Raw genomic sequence first — 24,821 nt, forward strand, 5'->3', positions numbered from 1 at the left:
CTATGTGTTCACATTGCCTAGTTTAACAGTATAGCAAAATTAAGTGTAGCAATGTAAGTCTATGGGAGCAAACAAAACATCATCAAGTACTTGTAAACTACTTCAAAATGAATGCAAAATTTAATTTTAATCCTGTCCTGTGATCACTTGTGGCTTGATGCTAATGCTCCCATTTACTTCCAGTAAAGTGCTAAGCTGTGCTAATAATTCTAATTCCAATAAATCTAGGCACTGAAACATTGATAAGAAAATTATATGCACATTCATAATGCTTGGAAATACTGCAAAAAAGGGTGGGGAAAAGGAAGTCAGAGGCGCATTTAGGCCAAATGCCAACATTAAAATCATAGCATCGCTTTCTCCCTCAATATCTGGCACCAGAAAACTACTTGAGGAAGAGCATGTCGTGAATCAGCCGAAACTAGTGTGTCCCTTACTTTGTGATCTGTGTTGTATCGCCAATGAAATTACTGGCTCACCTGATTTGAATGTAATTGTATTTTGCACACTGTCTGAATTTTTGTGGGATTGATGTTATGATAGGATATGATAATACCTTAGAGTAACATTTATTAATCCCAAAGGAAATTAAGGTCTCTAGTAGCATATATAATACAGAATACAAAAGACATTATACAGTGTGTTGTATTTCACATATATTAAGCTATTTAACATACTGGCATAGCACATGCTACTTACATACATTTAGCCACATGCACCTTATGTGCCATAGCTGAGTGGTACAGATCATAAATTGAAGTCACGTATTGGAGAGTCATTCAGTGCCGTAATTGTCCTAGCTAGAGCAGAGATTGTTGGGGATGTGGGGGTGTATCAGGGGTAGGAAAAGGGTCCACATAAAGGGTGGGATTTGGCGTCCACAGCAGCCTCCACAGAAGAGAAGTGTACCGATAAGTGTGTAGATGCGGCCCGGGGAGCTGGTTTATGCGGCCAGTCACCTATGATGATCTCTTTCTGCGTGTCCCTCTATGGTGTTGAATAGACCCTGCTTTATACATATGTGGGATTTTGCATCTGCTGGTCTTTTGACTCCTGTGTCCTATATGAACTGGGAAGTAGAACATAAAACATTAACATAAGGATAATTTTATTGAGCAGAATTTATTTACATGTATATTCTGCGGTAGAACACATATATCCCAGGCACACACATATATAACAGGCACACACCACATACAGCGCTGTGCAAAAAGTATTGGTCCTCTCTCTGACTTTGTTGCACACTTAAACATTTCAGGTCAACACATTTAACCATTACACAAGGATAACACACACAGTTTTTCTGTTGTCATTGACCATCCAAATCTGCATGATCTTGTGTGAAAGATCAAGTAACGAGTTAACTGAGATTATTCATGTTATTGTGGACAACTGAGTTATTATTTTACAGCCAGTCAGGCCTGATTGCTACCAGACGTTTCATGTCAAGAGATCATTGAAATGTAGCCTGATTGGCAATGTGTAGTAGTAGGTCATATTGTCATTGTTTATGAGGAGTTTAAAATTCAAAATTCGCCCTATCACACAATGGTGATGAATCTTTAAAAACGCCACCAAAATTCAAACGCTTGTTACTTTTTTCATTTCCAACAGCTCAAAAAAGACCTTTAAGGTTGAATGCGGGAGTAGCTGAGTCCTTTAGTACTTCATGTCATGCCCATACTTCAAGTGCATACATGACCACAATGTAGAACATTAACATCTGACGGCTTACCCTTTGTTCTTCTCATGCCATATGTAAACGGATATACCTGGGAAAAAAAGACATATTTAATAGCTGACCACAATGGGAAGATGATATGTACATGCCTTTATCATAACATACATTATAATATTTTATAATAGCGATATAAAAAAAACAATAATTACAAAACACAAAACACTTCCAGTGAAGAAGGGCAATATCAGATGACACCCTATGCACAAGATACAATAGGCTATATAAGATAGAATAGTTAGAATAGAATAGAATAGAATAGAATAGAAAGCCTTTATTGTCATTATACAGTATATCACGAAAGTGAATACACCCCTCACAATTTTGCAGATTTTTGAGTATATCTTTTCATAGGAAAGCATTACAGAAATGTAACTTTGACACAATGATTAGTGACCTTTTAACAACATATTTAACCACTTAAATTTCTTGTTCACTCAGAAAAAAACAAAATACAGCCATTAATGTTTGAACATGTACTCACAAAAGTGAGTACACCCCAGATTAAAATCCGGTAGAGAAGGGGCTATGTTGGCTCGAATCGTCTCGAAATGAAACGAAATGAAAAGGGATGACAAGGGAGGTCATCAGTGTGCGTTTCAACCTTTCTTTGCATTGAACTTTTAAATTTTGAGTCTGCATCTGGCTTAAATAGATTGGTGTGAGATTTGAATGCAATCCTATGGAGAATATCATGATCTGCTTCAGTAATCACAGTGCATGTTGACATGCATGTTTCTTTTAGGTGTATTTCTGATTGCCAATGTTGACAGCATTCATGCATCCCCAAACCATGTCAGTCCCACAACCATGTTTGGATTATGAGAGGATACACCTTTTTTGTAAAACTCACTTGTTTACCACCACACATGCTTGACACCATCTAAAGCAACAGGGACTGACATGGTTTGGGGATGCATGAATGCTGTCAACATTGGCAATCTGAAATACACCTAAAAGAAACATACATGTCAACATGCACTGCGACTACTGACGCAGATCATGATATTCTCCATAGGATTGCATTCAAATCTCACACCAATCTATTTAAGCCAGATGCAGACTCAAAATGTAAAAGTTCAATGCAAAGAAAGGTTGAAACGCACACTGATGACCACCCTTGTCATCCCTTTTCATTTCGAGACGATTCGAGCCAACATAGCCCCTTCTCTACCGGATTTTAATCTGGGGTGTACTCACTTTTGTGAGTACATGTTCAAACATTAATGGCTGTATTTTGTTTTTTTCTGAGTGAACAAGAAATTTAAGCGATTAAATATGTTGTTAAAAGGTCACTAATCATTGTGTCAAAGTTACATTTCTGTAATGCTTTCCTGTGAAAAGATATACTCAAAAATCTGCAAAACTGTGAGGGGTGTATTCACTTTCGTGATATACTGTACAAAGTATACTGAGATTTTAGCTTCCCTACAAAGTGCAGTCCTTTATAGATGAACATTGTCCAGTAAGCGTGAGTTCATTGTTGTAACAGCTTTGGGGAAGAAGCTGTTCTTCATCCTATTGATTCTGGCTGGTAATGCCTTGCAGCGCCTGCCAGAGGGCAACAGTGTGAAGAGATGGAAGCCAGGATGTGTGGGAACTTTAATGCTACTCCTGGCTCTACTTATACAGCGGGAGTTGTAGATGGTGGGTATGGGAGGCAGGGGTTTCATTGTCAGACTTTATAAACTTTAAAAAGTGCTTGTGAGTCCGCATTTCCATAGCTATGCCATCACGTGCAAGTGATGCAGAAGGACTGATTCTAGTTTGATCCACTTTCCCCGGAGAAAACGTTGGCAGTCTCGACCCTATCTCACCCATGTGCCAACCTGCAACCGAGACCTATAGCAATGTTGATCCCATTGATTTTGCACGACTAAAGGCGAGTTCAAATAGGCAGCTGAATATTGAAAAATGATTCACGTCACATCCCAAATTAGTAGTCTCGTGCAGTTGCTGACCTATGCCAAATTAAGGCAGCACTCATTGTACCATTTCAAACTGGAAGACAAGTCAGGTTCATAGCTAAAGTATACAGTGTAAAACTATTTTGTAATTAATAGCCCATGTATTTACGAAAATAGCTTGTTGGGCTACAACTTCAGCACATGTTGGCGATCATAGTCATCTCAGGCCAAAATTCAAAACTGTGCACACGGCTCAAACCTATTGTAGCTATTTAATTTTTCCTGTGCTCACGATGAGGTTTGATGAATGCCAACCTTTGCACAGAAAGGAAAAATGCTTCTAGTACATAGCAGTTCAAGAAGTACTAGTATTAAGAAGTAACTATTAGTAGTGCCAAGATAAATGTTGTAATCCTTAAAGAAATGAAGGTCCATATTGTACAACATCATACAGTAGCCTATATTTATCAGATATATGTAGAAACAAAGATGAATGTCCGCACACTGCTCCCGTGTTGCTTTTTTTCTTCTTCAAGTGAGCGCTTTCGAGCTAGTCGCTCTTCATCAGACTCTGTCCGTCAGTCTGATGAAGAGCGACTAGCTCGAAAGCGCTCACTTGAAAAAAAATGTAAAAAGCAACACAGGAGCAGTGTGCGGACATTCATCTTTGTTTCTATAGTATTCTGGCCTTTTGTCATGCACCTGCGTCTTGGATGTGCGCACCACTAACCTACTGTCAGATATATGTATGCATGAACACACAGACACATACACACACAGTGACTTTCACTGTCAAAAGAGGAGAGAGTAGGAGGCAGTAAGGCCGTGGACAAGTGTGCTGAGTGCCTTAAATATATGCATTCAACCGAGTGCACATACTTGCTTCAGGACAACTGGAGCACTTCACACAATACTGGGAGTACTGGAATACAGGGATCTCATTAAAGTTTTCCACCATTGTTTGGCTCTACCGCACTAACTCAACGTGGAACTTCGGAAGATTGCCCCTCCCGGTTTTGCCAATATTGCACCGTAGCACGCATCAGCGTACATTGTGACTGGTGCTCTACTGTGCGCAAAATTGACATACAATTCGCACGGCAATGCGAAAAGTGCCCTCGCAGACGTATCCTGCGGAAAGCATGTCCCCGGCCTAGACAGGAACACAAGGGGATGGCTGTCTCTAGGTCTCACATTAGACCACCACAGTTGCACGCTAGAACACCTCTGTGCATACTCATCCACAGAATAAAGGAAATCCTGGAAGGAAATGCCTAACCCTTAGCTCCTTGCCTCCCCTTCTCACTCTCCCTCTCTCTCACACACAAGAGCGCGCTCACACACACACACACGGAATGACTACAACCCAACTGTCCCCCTTTTTTAAAGTTAATTACAGGATTGGTTAGGCACATGCATATAAGCAGGAGCGCACAGACACACACACACACACACACACACACACACACACACACACACACACACACACACACACACACACACACACACACACACACACACACACACACACACACACACACACACACACGCACACACGATAAAAAAGCATTTATCAATGGTAAATGCAAATCCAAAATGACATATTACAATGACAACTTACCTATGAGGGCGATAAATGTACCCGTAAGTACAACGGCGATTACTACTGTTGAATCTGTGAAGGCAAAAGATCATTATAATTGGTTTGGTGAAATGGCCATGCTTTACAAGTTGCAACATAAGGATATTTTCATCTTTTTAACTATAGTTGTATTTTTACATGACTTTTACTCATAGTTTCCATGATGCATAGACAATAGGCTAGACATAATGAGCAGCTATTGACCTCCACATTAGGCAGTCAGCTCATACTGTACAAGTCCTATGGCCCTGAAGGACTAAGAGGGAGAGTGCTGGGGGAACACTCTACTCAGTGAAGAGGCATTCTGACCAGGCTGAACTCTGTCTGCGGCTCTGACCAATGGAGGGAATCCTCCATCATACCCATCACCAAAACAGCATCTGCTCGGCATCTAAAGCTGGAGTGATTTGGGCCAATTTTGCCAGTTGCACAACAACTTTTTGTCTGTCCATCCGTCCCTCCATGCGAAACGTATGACATGCAGAACTGTCTGTTTCGACAAATGATTCTATAGTTATGAGAGATGAGAGATCATGCGAGATGTCATCTTGGTTTCATGAAATGAGCCATGCCAATAGAGAAAACTGTAAATGAATGACATATTAGGTGTTTTTCCACATACAACTTGTGCCGTGTCGTGTCGAACTGAGTGGTACTGGCAAACCAGCCCAGTTTGTGCTACCATTACAAACCGTGTCACCCTGGGGGCGCTGTGGCACAGTGCGCTAAGCCCCCCACATTTATATAAAAAACGTTACCCTGAGCATGGTTGGACTTGGCGTTTCACGTAGCATTACTTTACGTAGGCCGGTAGATATCTCAGCTATCTAACTCTATAAATAGTTTCAGCGACATCCTATTTGGATACAACAATATTGATTTCTGCCTTCGATTTTCATATCAGAGTAACACAGTGTCAAACTTAAGAGCATTCCAAGAGAGTTGGTCTGGTGGCCGCTATGATTATTTTTTGATTCACCAGTGAGGACGAGCTGATGCGGATTGTGGGTAATGGCAACGCCCTTTAGATCCGCTCAGCTCGCTTCAGCCAGCCGGCTGGTTTTCGTGCTGAGTTGAGTTGTGTTGTGCTCAATCGAAAAGGAAAAATTGGCAGGGGAAACGGGCAGTGGAAAAGAACCTATTGAGTGCGCTCTGGGAGGGATATCAGCTTTTGCAGGTGATGCACATAGTTGGGCTAAACTATCCAGGATATATTGGCAAAAGGACCAAATAATGATTGAAAATGTGCCAAAGCAATTGAGAAGGATCTATGTTATGGCCGACTATTTAATATGGGAAAGGGGTTTCGTTTTGGCAGGGAGCCATATGACATTTTACCAGTGCTCTGAAATGTTGTGCATATGTAAGCGTGTTTGGCCAAATTATCTTATACCGGTAGCTATAAGAATGTCATAAAATGTTTCAAGTCAAGTCTGTTGTATTGTCAATTTATTTACATGCACTGGTCATACAAAGAATTGAGATTACGTTTCTTACTTTGCCATGCAGATATAGACATAGAGTTTAGGTGTGGACATAGACAGTTAGACATAGACAGTACACATACATTACACCTACCTATACAATACCTTACAGACATATAAAGTGCAGACTGGGCAAGAGCAGACATACATAGAACATTAAGAAGAGGTATAGTTGTGCATTTCCAGTTACAGTATGTCCTATTGTGACGATTCTGACTTGGTGATAGTAGCATTGTGAAACAATAATAAATATAAAGTAAGCAATTGTAGCATGTGAATACATACTAAAATCCCTTCATCTTCACATGGATTCTGTGCGCAACCTATGGCAGGCCTCTGGCATAAGTCATAGGGGGTCACACATGGACTCGGTGCTGCGTCTCAAAAAAAGAGATGAAGGTGTTTTCAAAAATATGGGGAGCCTCTGGTAAGTTATCCTTACCTGCCCCTCTGTATTATTTAGGGTCAAGTTTGTAAACTGCTACAACTTCAGTACATACAGGAAATTGTTAACCTATACAGTACTACAGGAATGTTTTTTTTTTCCACAGGTGAATGGTCAGCAGTCACCTGTCGATGTGGCATCATTTATGGATTAAAATTCAAGTCCCAGAGACCTCACAGACATTTTAATGTCCATGCTGCATTTGCCAAACATTTGCCTTTATGGCTGTGAGGGGGGACTGGCATGTCATGCAAATGGATGGCAGCCCCTGATATTCTCCCCAATGAAGGAAGATTGCTGCCGCTGAAAGGGGAGGGGACAACATAACGGGAGCATCCAAGGGCACAGTCAAGGTCAGCCTCCCATGGGTTGTGAGCCAAGAAGGCGGTGCCTGACAGGGGTGGGCACCTGATTACTGGCTCATCAGAGCATCATCCACTTTATGAAAGGAACGTGAAAGGAACACAAAAGACCCCAGTGACTCCCTAGGGCAACATGTCATGCCAGAGCGTTAAGAGAACACGCCAACTTGAACCGTCAATCGCATCTTCGCATGTCAACTTGTGCTCCACAACGTCCTCTGACAGATTAAGTTAAGCCATGGTTTTGGTCAGGGCACAATTTCACCAGTCCCTCGCTTGTTTTGCTGTTCTTGGCAAAAGTAAAGCAGCAGAAACAAGAGTCTGTCGTACAGACAGTGGAGCTGGTACCAGAGCTGCAAGGGTGGGTCAACTGCTAGTGTGCTGAGCAGCTGTTTGTTGGCATAAAGAAGAACAATGACTTCTAGAATATGATGTCTCCCTCAACACATGCTTCAATGAGGAACATTTTTCATGTTTATAACGCAAAAACCCCCCACAAAATAATGGATGACATGACGAGGACAATGGAAGGAGTGGACCTCACAGTCAATTCAAATGGACAGACAGTGCTTGGTAAGTAATTGAAAATTATAATATTAGTTGGTGTCAAAACACATGTGAAACAAGAAATAAAATGAAATGATCCTGGAAACATCCTTGAAAATGAAGGCTGGTAAATTAATTAACGAATTAAAATAAAGTAAGAATTAAAAGATAGGTAATTCACTCCTACTTCACAGGGGTGTGTGCTCACTGAAGGCTTTTTATTTTGATTTTGTGAAAGGATGTGTCTTACGCAATGTAACATCTGCAGCTCCAGCACCTGCAGCGCTTGTTCCAGAACCCACAGAGCCCGTTCCAGCACCCGCAACGGCCGTTCCAGCAGCCGCAGTACTGGCAGTGCCTGGTACGCCACCCTGTGTTGCTGTATCGCCTGCTAAATACCCAGTCTCACACCATCACATAACAGGTATAACATCGTTGAGTGTCTTTTATACTAACAAAAGTGCTCATGTCTCTTGTCACAGCTTGTGGGCCACACTGCGCTTTGTTGAGAGACCTGAAAACACTCAGGCCCTGCAGACGAGGCTGGACCCCTGGAGGACATCACCAGACCGCTTGGTAGGACATAGAGTTTGCTTGTTTCACAGATATCAGAAATCATTACTTCTACTGTGCTTTGTCTTACTTTTAGATTAACCAGTGTATATGCCAAAAGTTTGGACACACTCTCATTCAATGCCTTCTCTTCGTTGTCCTGGCTATTTACAGAACATTGCAGATTCGAAACTGTGCATGACCACATATAGAAGAATGTGCTAAACAAAAAATTCTAGCAGTTGTCCAACGGCGATGTCAGCTTCCTATCTACCTGATGTCAACACTGAACAACTGATGGTCCCACACATACAACAAGCTGTTTTTGTCTATTTTCCAACTTAAACACCCGGTAAGTCAGTCAAATCAAATCAAATTAATTGAACACAAATATCATTCACTAGAATGTAGAACTAGAATCTTAAGACGTTTGAACCTTGTTTTAGGCATTTGCCAGCAAAAAGCATTCTGAATCATTTTCTTGATCTGATATTGAGTTACTTGGTCTAACCAGCCAGTTATTTGGAGAGGTCACTTGTGTTGGAAAGACTCTACAGGGTTTTTCATTTCTTCTGTTACTTACTTTTGATACCACTGTTCCACCTAGGCAACCAGCTATGTTCGACCAAGTGACTTATCAGATCAAGGAAATCTTGCTTGTATTGGCAAATGCACTTAATCCCACTAAGTCACCATGCCCCCTATTTTAGGTTTGTTGTTGTTGAAAAGGTGATGTCGTAAAGTGTGGCTTCCCAAAACATGTACCGAAGTCACTTCTAAGTATGCAAAAGTTCAAAATCCACCCACAGCTTCTAGATGCTGGTAAATGCAGGAGTATGCAATACTTCAAAAGGAAAAATTTTACCACACACCTGCTTGACTTTGTGCTCTTTTGTTCAGAGGGAACAACGCGTTTCGCCTCTGTGTGTCATCAGGTTCGCTCGGGCATTCTCGCACAATGCCTGAGTGAATCTGAACAAATGCCAGTCATTTCAAGGAGCATTCACAACTTAAGTACATGTGTTCCATCATGAACTGTAAACACATACAGGGGTTAGACAATGAAACTGAAACACCTGTCAATTTAGTGTGGGAAGTCTCATGGATAAATTGGATCACCTTGGTGGCAAGTCTTCATTACTTGCACATTGCACCAGTAAGAGCAGAGTGTGAAGGTTCAAGTGTGAAGGTTAACAGCGAAAGAGCACATTTTTGCAACACACACAGCATTATGGGTGACAAATCAGAGTTCACAACATGATAAATTCTCTGCACGCATGTTGCCAGTGCATCTTTGACCAAGACAGCAAGTCTTTATGACAGTACAATGACACAAGACTTAGTTTTAAGCGATGAACAATAACATGCACTCAGTGTCAACCTTACAGTGATCTGCAAACACAATATATCCCCAAGGATAAAACTACAAGGGAGGAACTCATGAATGTACTGCTGTTTGAGGTGGAATGCCGTCAATATTACCAAAGGCGTATGCACCATACCTTATCTACATGCTGTCATTCTTGAGATCCCACCCTGGGACATTTACGTCAGTCTGCCTGGACTCTCACTTGTTTTCTATGGAGCCTCCCCCAACAGCTTTTGGGGTGTGTATTGCATGGTAATTAAACCCAGATTTACTGAGTGCTGCTTTAACCCTTGTAAGATGTTCGGGTCTCTGTGACCCGTTTTCAGTTTTTCTCTTGAGAAAAATAGTATGAATTACTTTTCTTTCACACTGAGATTCACTGGCCTTGGCACATTTTCTGTTACTACTAAAGACACTCTGCATCTTAAAGGAACAGTCCACCCTTTTAGATTTTCACATTTGCAGTATTTCCAAGTATTATTCATGAATGTGCATATCATTTTCGTCTATGTGTTTGCATTGCCTAGTTTAAAGGGGCTCCAGGTATCATTACAAGTTTAATTAATCACTGTCCGGAGTCCACGGTCCGTTGTCAGAAAACCTGGAATGCAACTTTTTGAGAGAGCGGCCCGAAGGAGTGTGGTGGGAAAGACTTTTCATACGCATTCATTCGCTTTACATACCGTATTCAGATTTGTATCAACTACTGGCATTCCGTGATGAAATACATTCTCACAGTGAGTTTTTTTTAACAGTTTTTTTCCATTATGGTGTAGATTTTGAGACAGGCATACCAAGGGCACCACGCATATTACGTCATCCTACCTTGTGCCTCTTTAACAGTATAGCCAAATTAAGTGTAGCAATGCAAGTCTATGGGAGCAAACTTGAGTTGTCAACGGGTCCGACAATCCCGACGGGCCCCACGGGTTCGGGCCGGGTACGGACCAAAAAAATAAGCAGATGACTCGGGTCGAGTCGGTCCTCTGGCTTAATCTTTTCCAACCAGTGATTTTTTTTATTAATCATAGATTCGGTGCTGTTTACCGTGAATCATGGTGAATTTCCCCTTGGGGGTCAATAAAGTATCTCTACCGTAAGGGAAGTCTGGCTGCTGCATGCAGTCACTGTTGAGCAAGTGACTTTAAAGGGATTTAAATGTATGGAAGTCACCACAACTTGTCCCCTATTCTGACGGCTTGTTGCGCTGTTTTCAGAGATTCAGTCTCATCTGGTGCTGATTGACTGATCATTTTCGTTTGCTAATATTACGGAGTGTTTTATGGACTGGTTGAAGTGATTTTGGAATGTTGCTGGAGGAACAGACTCGAAATACCCACGTAGTAGGCTACCTCTCGAAGCTACAGCCCCCTTTGAAATAAATTCGGTAAATCATCTGTGGATAATTCTGTTGCGAGACAAATCATCAGTGAAAGAAATGCAAGATGCAAGGTGCGCCCCCCTTTTTCTTTGATTCTAAGTATTCATTTGGGACAGCACCCTAAAAAGGTATCAAGAAACCTGAGTGAAGCCTGCTACCTACTTGAGACAAACCATCAGCCCATCTTTACCGAGCAGACAAGAGTAGCTCTAGCCTTTCGGAAAAGAATTAAAACTTTGTCTTTGAGACAGCCACTTTGTGCAGAGAAACAGAAAGAAGAAGTGTGCACACGAAGCATTGCATGATTCTCACGTAGATTGTTACATCAGCGTGGGGGGAAAATAAAGGTAGGCTACGCAGCAGATGCTCACAAAAATGTATGGCACGACGTTTCATTCTCTGAAGCATCAAACAGTCCTTTTAATTATTTTCCTTTTAGTTGTCAGTGATCTCGTTTGGTCCAGCACCTGCTACTGATGTGCGTGCATTCTCTGAGTTTTGAATTACACCGGCGTGTGAAGTTTCGACTTCATCTGGGCAAAGAAACTCACAACACCAGCTTCAGTGCCTGCCCCAATGCTTCACTGCGTGCGTAACAGGGCTCCATGGTTTTAAAAGAAAAGCTTTCGCTATAGCCGTGGTCCATTAAATAAACTGCTGTAGACCGTCCGTCTCCATAGGAAAAGGTGGGAAAACTCGACCCCCGGTGACGGGCCGCGGGCCGGGTTCTGGTAGATAATTCCAATTGATGTGTCGGGTTATGTCGAGCTCGGGCTTTGAAAGCCACGGGCCGGGTCGGGTCAGCTTAGGCCTATAGTTTTCAGGCCTGTTGACAACTCTAGAGCAAACAAAACATCATCAAATGTATTTATAAACCACTTTAAAATTAATGTAAAATTCACCAGAGTGCAAAACCGCTATTTAATCCTGTCCTGTGATCACTTGTGGTTTGATGCTAATGCTCCCATTTACTTCCATTGATTATGCTAAGCTAGGCTAATAATTCTGATCCAATAAAGTACTGAAAACACTGAGAAGAAAATGATATACCGGTACATTCATGAATAATGCTTGGAAATAATGAAAATATGTGAAAATCAAAAAGGGTGGACTGTTCCTTTAACATACAGCTCCTATGCCAAATGAAGAGGAGGGCTGCCTACAAAAGCACAAGAACATACCAGGAACATAGCAAAGATTAAAAATGTTGTATCTAAACAGGATCTGAAGAAATTTACACATGCTTTTCTTTCTTATCTTAGACAAGTGCAACTAATTCAAAAGGATGTTGCTAGAATTCTAACCAAAACTAAGAAAACACCGTACCACACCAGTACTTCGATCAAAGCTCTGGCTGCCATAGAGCTCTTCAGCGTTGACGTCAACTTGTATGCGGCGTTTGGACTACCGGTTCGATGGCGATTTTTTACATTGCAAAACGCCATAGAGATTCAGGTTTGGCAAAAATATAAGTTGCACGGCAACAACGAACATTAGCGTGTCCCCGCATCCCTTTCTCATTAGTGGAACGGATCGTATCATCATGTTGGTGTATTCACATGTTAAATCATGACGATTATAATTCAATATTGCTAACCCCTTTCTGATCATTAAAACTTCCGAACTACATACTTTCCTTTGGTTGCCATGGGTACAACCCTCCGCACGTACATGCCGTTAGATACAGGCGCCGCTTCTGTAGTCGCCAAAAGCTTCCGGGTTTAGCATATGGACGCAACATCGTATTTATGTCGAAGTTTGACACAAAATGATCAACCATGTCATACCTACAGCCTATTTTTAACACCCTCGACAGTTTGCGGGGGTTCGCTAAGCGCGTGCTTGCACTCGGAGCTTATTTGAAATTTACCCCTATTCATTCTCAATGGAGGCCGGAAGCCGATACGAACCAGGAAGTCCTTAAATGCTAACATTAAAGACTACAATCTACTACATGCTTCCGCGTTACTGAAGAACTCTATTGAGGTTTAGAGTTGAGTAAAGACTCGTCTCGTATGGCATTGCATTGTATTCTGACTGTTTCTGACTGCATTTATTTAACCCTTGTAAGGTGCTCAGGTCTGTGGGACGTGTTTTCAGTTTTTCGAGAAATATAGTATGATTTACTATTCATTCACATTTCACTGGCCTTGGCTCATTTCCTGTGAGAAACATGAATTAGAAAAAAGTCACTCCCCCCCACATATTTCGATTACACAAGGGATGTTCCCGGGTGTGGTGGTCCCGTTGGTGGTCCCAAGGGGCTTATCAATATCAATATCTTCTGAGGTGATCAGTTTAGTAAACAAGGCTGAGGGTGAACTGCGTAGAAATATGAGTGCAGATGTTGTTATGCAGTTTCAACATTGTGCAAGAAGAGCACTAGTGGCTCAATCAGAGAGCTTCGATAGAGTTTACTCACTTTCTTCCCTGTCCCCTTATCCTTCTCCTCAGTCTCTCAACCTCAAAAACATACATACACAGAAATTCACAAACGTTGAAGGGAACATGAGGGTGCACAGGAGCTTTGTTTCTTTTACTTTTATTTTGATTTTTATGAAAGGCCCCTGTCCAGTGCACTCTAGCACCTTACAAGGGTTAAGCATTAGAACCTGGAATAACTGGGAGATCTGAATTTTTAATGAATTCGAGGAAGATTTATGAACATTCCACTTTTATCGTCCATTTGCAGTCTGATTTTTTTCCAGTTTGAAAAAACAGAGGACATCTCTAATCCAAAAGGTGTGCGAAGGTGGTACTGATGACCTCCGATTCCAAACAATCAATCTTCTAACTATCGGGTGAAAAGCAAGGAAATCTTTCTTAAATTTTGAGAGGGGGAAAAAAATGGATATCCCCAAGAAAATGAGGAATCCCAAATCCTGCAGGAAGTGTGTTGCACCCTCAAAAAAAACAGCTCTCCAGTCTTCTTTTTCGGCAACTTTACTTTCAATCAGTTCGTTTTGGAGTTACATGAAGAATACACCGTTACATGCACCATTCTCAGTTCACCAACTTTGCTCTCTTCCTCCTGTTCAGTTCACTTGCATTATGTGACATCGACCACTTGAACTTTTACCTTGAGGTCAGAGATAATTCACAGAAATATACAATAACACATACATGTTCTTACTACTACCTTATTTTCGTTCCCTATTACGAAATATGCATCCTAAATGTAATAAAACAAAAACGCTTTTACCAAAAGTTTATCTCTTTCTCATATTAATAAAATACAAATTCTAAAGTCGTTCTAGGTCGCATCAAGTGCATTGGATGTCTCTCACTTTTTACTTCTGTCAAAGTGGAAAGAGTAGGTTTATTGCTGGGCCGCCATGGGTAAGCGGTTAGGGCGTCAGACTTGTAGCCCAAAGGTTGCCAGTTCGACTCCCGACCCGCCAAGTTGGTGGGGGGAGTAATTAACCAGTGCTCTCCCCCATCCTCCTCCATGACTGAGGTACCCTGAGCATGGTACCATCCAGCAACACTCCTCCCTTTCGTATGCTATTGCCATATGCCATCGCACGAGTGAGGCATAAATGCAATTTCGTTGAGTGCAGTGTGCACTTGTGTGCTGTGTCACAATGACAATGGGAGTTGGTGTTTCCTAGTTGGGCTTTCACAGCCTTCTCTTTCAAAGCCCCTTCTCTGTTCCAGCCCCTTAGCATGCAAAGCCAGACAGTAGATATAGAGGAAGTTTTTAGGTACCAGGGCACGAAAATGGACTCTTCCCAGTCACTTTTACAGCACATTGACACAAGATTAAAAAAAAAAAAACACACACACACACACCCTCTTCTACTCAGAAAACTAATTTCAGCAAAGTTAGCAAAGACACCCTAACCTTGATCGACCTTCCCCTTATTGAGACAGTTCTCATTTTTCAACGTCTGTTCCTGGTACAATGAAATAGATTTTCACGCCGATTCATACTGGTTCCGCATTCATTTATGCAATCCTACTTCCAATGAATTGTCACACTGTTGATTCTGTGGTGATGGAAGTGAACGATAAAGGACCAGGAAGAGATTCGAAAGACTTCGATAGATATAATAATACGATTTTAATTCTTTTGATCACCTTTTCAAACAGGATAAAGGATATGCAATGGGGGCTTGTTTATACTCCTTCCTATGCAGGGTTACGGTACATATGTGTAATTGGGAATTATTTGGCATTATTTTAACATTATCTGAAACCAAAATATTGCCTTTCCAAAGTTACCTGAATGGTGATAATGACTGCAGATAGGCCTACACAAGGATCAGGAAGGATTTTTATATTCTACCAAAAAAAATCCATATCCTACAGTACAGTATATTCCCATGGATACAAGGAGTTCCGGTATTTAACACATGCATAGGAATTAAGATTATTACATGACTTGACCTCATTCTGTGTTCACTTGAGTGGGACTCTTCAACATTTGCACGTCTGTTATTTCTGAATAACAGCATGCTGTCAATGGCAACACTATAACAGCACACTGTCAATGGCAACGGGCAGAGTGTCTAATACCTAGTAACGTCAGCTGGTTTTGACACACAGAAAACTGCTGTATTTTTGTATTTTTTAATTTGCAGTCTAGGCCATAATAGTTGTCATCATAACTATGATGAAATACAGGAAGATGACATGAACTTAACAGAATCATGTGCATGAACTAGGCTACCGAAACAAGGGCCGGTCCGAGGCATAAGTGAACTATGTGATGGCTTAGGGCCCCCATGCAACCAGGGCCCCCCGTGAGCAGCAAAGTTCCAGGAAGAAATTCATTCTCCACCATTTTCTGTAGTCATAATCTCTCATGTACCACTTACTGCCACAATGGAATTACATATCAGGGGATACCTCAATGACCGTGGGTATATCGTTTTTCATGTACCTGTAGCACTTTTAATTGTAAAATCATTGCAATTAACCCAGAATGTAACAAAAAGCAATAGTTTTGAAGTGCATGATGGTTCTTAGCTCATACCCTTCTCTCTTGCAAGTAAATGAACCTCATGAAGCATCTGATGCTGAGTAGGTGGTGGTTTGGGGGGCCCGGGATGAAATTTTGCTTAGGGGCCCATAAAGGCTTGGGCCATCCCTGACCGAAACAATCATACCGTCACCATTTCTAACAAACATTGTATGCGCATGCGACAGAGAAGAATCATGTGCAGTTGGGGTAGGGAGAATACAGGAATATGACACCTATGTACTCAGCATAAGATTTGCCATGTAATAAGCGGGATAACATTCGGCATCTCTCTGTTTTAAGATGGGGAGGAGTGTAAAGAAGAGAGGGCTACCTAAGTGCGTGACAGAGCAATGGAAAAGTGTTTTTGCAATAATCCAAACAAAACACACTCTATGACACACAAAATATGGAACATACCTGAGCCTGATGACTTTCTCTGATCTACCTTGGGTGTCTGACTTGGATGTATATAGAAATCCAGTTCTGTTAACACAAGAAAACAAAAGCATTGACATTTAATTTGATCATAAACTCTCTAAATCATTGCCACATCACTTGCAGCCTAGTACAACAGGAATATTGATATGTTGTCAAGTCCTGATTGGGTCTGTGTGCTTGATGAAAAAAAACTGACGAAAATTTACACCCACTAATTTTACACCCCTATCCCAAGTTTAATGTACTATTAATATATATATATATATACTGTATATATATTGATGGAAGTTAGCATAAACTGTTCTCCACATTTGAACAAATATGTCAATTTTACAAGAAGACAAGTCTAGAGACCATAGCTGAGGACGATGCATTTCAGTTAAATTCATGCCCCCACTCCACCCAATTGTACGTATCTGCACAGTGTGTGATTATAGTAGATCCCTATATCTTTCTGAAACAGACACAACTCCAACTAAAGGAGGGTCCCGAGGTAACTCTGTTTTTAAAGGGTCTTATGTGGTATAAATAAAATAAAGGACTTCATAGCAGACACAACTCACTTTTACATCTGGGCAGAGCGGTGTAGCCATTCTCGGTGCACTTGATGGTGTCATTCCCTATGAGATGGTAGCCATGGTGACATCGGTACTGTATGACATCTCCAAACTCAACGCGTTGCTTGTCGTGAGGAGCGTTTATCGTCTCGCCATTTTCAAGCACGGGTAACGTCTCGTTCCTAGTCTCTCCACACTCAATCACTACATGAATTACAGAAATGCATTCAAATTTCATTCCATTAACTCTTTGAACAATTCACAAAAAGTATTTATCGAACAATTTATAAACCGTTGGGCAATTAATGTGTGGAATTAGTTTAATTAAAACATGTAGATACTTGAAGCATGTAACCATTAAAAAACCATAGCCCTACACACTGGGGGTAAATCATAGACCATGTAGAGAGCATGGGTCGGAAACCTATGGCCCGCAGGCCGCTTACAGCCAGTGAGGCCGTCTTATCTGGCCCCCAATATCATTTTTATGTTATGCAGTATCAAATGAAATATGACATGTTTTGTAAAGAAATCTTAGAAATTACATTTGCAATACAAGTTATATTTCCTGAGGGCCAAGTCAAGGTGGGGTCTGTTGTAAAGATGGCCGCCCTAAAGATAGGCCTAAAGTGCAATGCTGGTTGCAGGGAAAATGCTGTTTTTTTCTTTTCTTAATACAGCCCTTGGAGGACTTAATACATTTGAAGTGCATCCTCTGGTGAAAAAGGCCCCCCACCCCTGAAAGAAGCATTGAAGACTACTGTACCATAGCAGCTTGATCTTCCTTTCCAGCCGTAGTTGAGACACTGCCAGGTACTTGATCCTACAAGCCGGAAACTATTTAATAGCATAGGGAAAAGAACACATCAAGTTCAAGTCGAAGAATTTCATTGTCATTGTAGGCAACGAAATTGTGTATTGAGCAACAACAAAACTGTAATTTCAAGTAGTAGCCACAAGTGATTGGACCCCCAAGTCCCCCTCCCCTAAATTCAAGGTGCTATGAATATTAAAAAGTGCACACACCCCACCCCCATATTCCATGAAAACATAGCCTTAAGAATTCAATAAGGTAATAAAACCCCATCCCAAGAGTCCTACAGAATTGCACTACACATTAGCCCACTCACCCAGTCTCACAAACGGCCGTTATTCGATCTGTAAATAAGGTGGCATTTTCACCCTTTGGATACAAAAATCTGACATGAGGAGAGGCTTTTGGAGGTCCACAATCCTTTCCTGTGAAATGCACACAATTATAAGGACATTGATCACAGTCATGGACTATAAGGCCTACCAGGGGTGGGGAACCTATGTCTCGAGGCCCCTTGAGGCCGTTTTATCTGGCCACAATATAATTTAAATGTTATGCAGCTTCATATGAAATATGACATATTTTGTAAAGGTATCTTAGAAATTAAATTTGCAATACAACAAAGTTATATTTCCAGGGGACCCAGAGAAGGTGCACAGTAAATATTGCGGTGTTTATTCAACACTTAGAGAGTTCATTTAAGTCCAAAGATGTCAAATAAACTCTCTAAGTGTTAAATGAGCACTGCAGAATTTAATGTGTGGGGTCTGCCCTTGGAGGACTTTTACGGCCCTTGGAGGAATTTGAAGTGGCCCCTCGAATGAAAATGGTTCCCCTCCCCTGGATAACCAAACTGATATTTAAAAAAGTATTAGTCCAATATGGCAATACATTTGGTCTAATGATATAGGTAATATGACAACAAGCCTACTTGTACATGTCAACTCCACTGTGCTCCAAATGCCGTTCTGACAGGTGATAGTGTCGGATCCATTCAGAGGTCTAAATCCGTTATCACAATCCAATTTGGCTTCGGAACCGTCGGGGAAATCATTCTGTAGAACATGCTCATTTGATAAAATGACGCTGTTTCCAAGTTCCTTAGGTGCTATGCATTCCGCTGCTAGAAAGGGGACATATGGGCGTATTTAGGATCGCACAGTCGCACACGCATATTCAGATGGCTACGACCAGAGTAACAAGGGAGCAATCTCAAACAAGCGCCCCGTGAATATCGTACAAGTTTAAAGTTCGGAACTCGTATCCCAAATAATCAGTAAAACACATACCCTCAGAGCGAATGAAAAAAGAAGCAATCGTCACCAGCAACTGGAGTATCCAGCTTCTAGAGTCTGACATTTCCTTTCCTTTTTAATTCCTGATTTCAGCAGGAATGCAGCGTTCCCATTCAGTTTAACACGCTATTTGTTGTCCCGGTTGTCTGGGGCAGCAGACGTAGGCTATGTTATGTTTCTAGCAAGTGACTAATGGTATTCGGCCCACGCCCACTGGGCGGAAAACTTTTTAAAAGGAAAGGAAAATCCCTCACAGTGCACTAGAGGCTATCCCCAATGGAAAAAAATCAATTTGGTCTATTCCGGCTGGCAGTGCTATGGGGAAATTAAATTATCAAAGAGCACAACTCCTAGACTATTGAATAACAACGTAGAATTCGTCCCTGTCCGCATTGTTGAACACAAAGTAGAACGTGTTTGTTTTGTTTGATTCCCGCCACAGGAAACCAGGACGTTGGATTAATTCTAAAACATCTCGAATTATTCACTTGCACGCGCTTGATTCCCACCTCTGAAAAGACAAGAGGACCTACAGTCTATGAATAGCAGCACATGGCAACCCTTGCGATGCCAACGCTGCAACTCGAGACAAGCTGTGCCAAAGGTGCCGCTGTCCGAGACCTTGTAGAACTTTCTTTTTACATAGGTAGGCCTAGTGAAACCGTCATCGGGTTACACCCTGTGCACTGCGCATTGTGGTTTCTGGGTAGGCTAGTACACACCCATGCGGCTTAAATTTTCCAGATTACATCAGACTTCGGGTGACAAAATAGTTTTTGGCTCAACCTAATAGTATTCCTTGGCCCCTCACGGTTGATCTATTTATGCTCATTAACCCTTTGGAAATAGTAGCAATGTTGGCTATAACCTAGTTAGTGTTTCAAGGGTATTTCCTAATCAGCACAAGATTAAAGTTCCATTTTCATATGCACATGGTCAGAAGACTGCATAGAAATGAATGGAGTATTTCTGTTTGCCCAGAACCACAGAAGACAGGACTATCCGTATTGGTTATAACATTAGCAAGTAGGCCTACCACTTAATGGGTCTCTTTCATATCAAACTCGAAAAGGTCATTTTGTGCTTATCAGGAAATTGCCTTGAGATGGCTGTTGCAATAGCCTACACCAGTAGTGATCACAATCTTGGTGCAAGTGTGACTGAGGTGCTACCAGTAGTGATCACAATCTTGGTGCAAGTGTGACTGAGGTGCTCCCATTCAGTCTGGCCCTCGGGTCTCGAACTCACCACCTCCTAGTCGATGCAACAGTTTGGGTATGGGAGGCACAGCACGATACCGAGCTTATTACCAATACTACCAATACTTTAGTATGAGGCTTTGGAAGGAGTAACATTTCATGCCACACTGCTAGTTGGCCTCCGTTACCAGGGCTGTAGTACTCAAGTCTGTTTTTTTATGAACTTGGACTTGTCTTGGACTCGCTATCAATTGGACTCGGACTTGTCCTGGACTCGGACACTGGTCTTGCAAAATTAAGCTTTTGGACTCAACCGAGTCTGTCTTTATTTTGTTTAGAACATTGGCTACCATAAATTCTAGAGTGGAGCTTGAAATCCAACAACAAGTTTGTCTTCACATCCATGGCATATGGATTACCTTCAAACATCCGCTTTATTGATATTCATCCTTTTCGTTGTTTAAAACTGACCGACATGTGACTCGGACTTGACTTGGACTCGAATCTTTTTGGACTCGGTCTTGACTCTGACTCGATCCTCTTTGGACTCGGACTTGACTACACTCGCCTCCAAAAGAGTTGTCGCCTACCCATCTGTTTGGAATAACAGCTAATAACCTGACTTTCAATTAATCTCTTGGCTTCAGAAGTCACTCATATGAAAGCTACAACCCTCTCGAATGAAAATGTATGTACAAAAATAAATTTCATGCACCAAAGAAAGATTGACCCTTTAATGAACACAGACAGGGCAGATTTTGACAAGACAAAAGTTTTGTCGCCTATCGAACATAATGTGAAAATGAGCAGATAAGTCACTTCAAAACACTTCAAATACGCAGATTGGGTGTCATACTTAATCACTGATTCACTCACACCTCTCCAGAAAATCAACTTTGGCCTTAGGTGTATGTTTAGGGTCATTGTAATCATGGAAAGCAACACAATGGAAATCAATGGAGTTCAATGAGAGATGGTGACATATTTGCTATTCGTAGAGCAATACATTTTTAACTTCATGATGTAATCAATGATAAAAGCCCTCACACACCAGCAGCATGCATGCAGCTCCACATAAGAGCTGTATCCCTCCCATGTTTGACTTTAGGAACCATGTATTTTTTCCAAATTCTTCACCTTTAACACCAAAGAAGTCTCTCCCACTGTCCTGTCTCAAAAAAGCCAGCCAAGAGTATGTCAGGCCTAATTCTGACAAAAATGAAGGCTAATGGGACTCATACTCTGAAGTCAAGATCCCAAGATCAACCATTTTAGAACTGACAGCATCAAAACTATATGGTGTTGGAGATGAAGAATATGAAAAAAGAGAAATGGTGCCTAAAGTGAAACATGGTACAGATACAGCTCTTATGAGGAGCTGCATGCATGCTGCAGGTGTTTGAGGGCTTTTACCATTGATTAAATCATGAAGTTAAACATGTATTGCTCTACGAATAGCGAATATGTCACCATCTCTCATTGAACTCCATTGATTTTCATTGTGTTGCTTTCCATGATTACGATGACCCTAAACATACACCTAAGGCCAAAGTCGATTTTCTGGAGAGGTGAGAGTGATTCAGTGATTAAGTATGACACCCAATCTGCGTATTTGAAGTGTTTTGAAGTGACTTATCTGCTCATTTTCACATTATGTTCGATAGGCGACAAAACTTTTGTCTTGTGAAAATTTGCCCTGTCTGTGTTCAATAAAGGGTCAATCTTTCTTTGGTGCATGAAATTTATTTTTGTACATACATTTTCATTCGGGAGGGTTGTAGCTTTCATATGAGTGACTTCTGAAGCCAAGTGATTAATTGAAAGTCAGGTTATGAGCTGTTATTCCAAACAGATGGATAGGCGACAACTCTTTTGGAGGCGAGTGTATTCTGGTCTTGGACTCTACAAAGGTGGACTTGACTACAGCCCCACTCACCCCCCTAAACCTCACTCCCATCCGGGTCATGGTAGCAATGTGACTGAGGTGTGCCCGCGCAGTCCGCCCCTCAGGTCTCGCACTCGCCAACTCTTAGGCAATGGGCACGATCGAGATGAAGCAGTGCTGCTTCTTCTAGGCAGCACACACTTTGCCAGTTTGACGCATTCTGGTTAGAATTTTCGGGCCAACCGGTGGGGCTACCATGCGGCTCACCCAGGTTCGATTCCCGGCCCGGGTCCTTTGCTGGCCCCTCCTCGTCTCTCTCCCCATTCGCTTCCTGTCCACCTCTCACACTGTCCTGTCAAATAAAGTCGAAAAAGAGAAGAAGAAAAAAAATCGTAACTTTAAAAAAAAAAAATCGGTAACACTTGACGCCGGTGTCATAAGCATGTCACTACAGAATCATAATAGTGTCATGACACAGTCATAGATAAGTCAAACATTATGTCCATGACAAACATTTTATGACTGCTGATGATCTTCTGAGCTGTGCTGACCACCCTCTGTAGAGCTCTTCTATCTCCTACTGGTTGGCGATAACGAGCAACTTCCATCCGTCAACCTTCTCCAAGTAGAGTTTCTCAGGTTCAATTCAGTCTCTTAGGTTTTGCATTTATCACATCATAGATGCTTCAGTATCTAGAGGTGTCTTAAGATTGTTTTATGGGCAACAGCCATAGGTGTCGCAGTTGAGCCACTGGGGTGAAAGCGCCGACACTGTTATACGTCCTACGGCTACATGTAGCCTACTCTCAATGATCCTACTCTAAAATTAATTTCTAATTATTTATTATAACTTCACTACAGAAAAATGCATGATCTGGTATAAACCACAGTTGCTGAAGAGATTCCTGTTGTTTCAGAAATATATTTATTGGTATTTTATGTGGAAATTAAGTAAATGTCACCCATACATCTCTATGTATTTTGAGAGATTTCGAGCGATTTTCACCCCAGCCATCTTTTTTTCCCCGGATCAACTGATTCCCAGAAGTTACTATGGGTATGGCACCTCTAGATACTGGAGCTTCTATGGTCACATGACCTCTGATACTGGCTACTCAGATTCATATCTGATCTGGCCCTCTACTGCAGCAGGCCATCTACTGGCCAGAGTGTGCAAAAGAAACAATTAATCACAATTAAGCTACATTAACACACACAGCTCATTAAGCTCATTAACAGGGCAACAAAAATACAAAAGATGAGAATACGGGAATAACAAAAAGACAAAAGTGGGGGCTCTACTACAGCTGCAGGATGTCCATCAGCAGGTTTACCACTTTCTGCAGGTGAAGTTAGCTTAATATAACAATGTTCTGGGAATACTACGCTGGTGCTTAGAAGGCATCGGAGCTCCTAACATAACATTATAATTAATTACTTATCTATTTTCTATTATTATTATTATCATCATTTGTTCATACATAGGCTATACACTACATACAATTAATTATTGCAGTAATATAGCTAATAATATTATAGATAGTGCAGAAGTTAGTCGATTGTGCAGAAAAAAAATAAGAGTAGTTTATAAGGTAGTTTATAAGGTAGTATAAATGTTCATAAATGAAGAATTTCCCATAGCTACAAAATTTTATTTTTAGGTGGAAATTATGTATATCTTACATTCTGGTGTATTTTGACGGTTGCTCACTGCAGAATGGTGGCCACGCCATAACATCATGGGGCCAACTGTTGCTATGGGACTTTCTATTGGCTTTCGCTTCTTGTTAGATCCAAGTTCTTTGCCCCAATGGGGCAATGTGACAACACCAATTCAAAGCTAACCATTTGTCATTCACATCGTTTTGTAAACAAATGACATATCTGGCATTACTTCACTATAAATATAGGCTAAATATAAACACGTCATTGTCTCCTTTCCTCACATTAATTTGGTGCAAAGGTATGCCCATCATGGGATAAATTTCAATCCAGGCTTGATATGCCAACTGAATGACAGTAAAAGTAGGCCGTCTGGTTACTCTATATTATATAGAGTCTATAAGATGTGAGGAAACACTTACTATGTGACATTGCTCATCAGAAAAAAATTCAGATGTTTTATCAAGTGTAAATTTATTACCATATACAGTATATCTACAAACAGTATTATATCTTCGTCAATGCCCTACCCAATATGGGAATATTTCTGTATGCAAGTCAGACTTTCAGAGGCCATGC

General features: G+C 41.3%; 1 protein-coding gene across 5 annotated transcripts; it reads right to left on the bottom strand.

The window, feature by feature from the left end:
* Positions 1-290: 290 nt before the first annotated feature.
* On the bottom strand, positions 291-20,029 carry LOC134440476 (complement factor H-like). Of its 5 annotated transcripts, none has more exons than XM_063190569.1 (10): positions 19,491-20,029; positions 19,133-19,321; positions 18,518-18,626; positions 18,154-18,224; positions 17,394-17,591; positions 16,810-16,875; positions 8,375-8,515; positions 5,267-5,320; positions 1,736-1,772; positions 291-1,069 (listed from the first exon to the last, which is right to left on the bottom strand). In XM_063190569.1, the coding sequence occupies exons 1-10, from the start codon at positions 19,558-19,560 to the stop codon at positions 1,012-1,014; spliced, it is 993 nt and encodes a 330-aa protein (XP_063046639.1). In that variant the 5' UTR covers positions 19,561-20,029; the 3' UTR covers positions 291-1,011. The 5 variants fall into 5 exon arrangements, with proteins under 5 accessions (XP_063046639.1, XP_063046638.1, XP_063046637.1 ...); XM_063190568.1 differs by having other exon boundaries at positions 8,375-8,512; positions 19,133-19,324; positions 19,491-20,028; XM_063190567.1 differs by having other exon boundaries at positions 19,133-19,324; positions 19,491-20,028.
* Between the last annotated feature and the right edge of the window lie 4,792 nt (positions 20,030-24,821).

Source organism: Engraulis encrasicolus, chromosome 23, assembly GCF_034702125.1.
Source record: "Engraulis encrasicolus isolate BLACKSEA-1 chromosome 23, IST_EnEncr_1.0, whole genome shotgun sequence".
Classification (NCBI taxonomy): Eukaryota; Metazoa; Chordata; class Actinopteri; order Clupeiformes; family Engraulidae; genus Engraulis; species Engraulis encrasicolus.

Excerpts from the sequence above, each read along its gene's own strand:
- LOC134440476 (XM_063190567.1), bottom strand. The coding sequence starts at position 19,560 with ATGTCAGACTCTAGAAGCTGGATACTCCAGTTGCTGGTGACGATTGCT. Across the intron at positions 17,592-18,153 it reads AGGAAGATCAAGCTGCTATG|TGATTGAGTGTGGAGAGACT; the intron begins GTACAGTAGTCT and ends TAATTCATGTAG. Across the intron at positions 5,321-8,374 it reads AGCTGCAGATGTTACATTGC|ATTCAACAGTAGTAATCGCC; the intron begins GTAAGACACATC and ends TTGCCTTCACAG.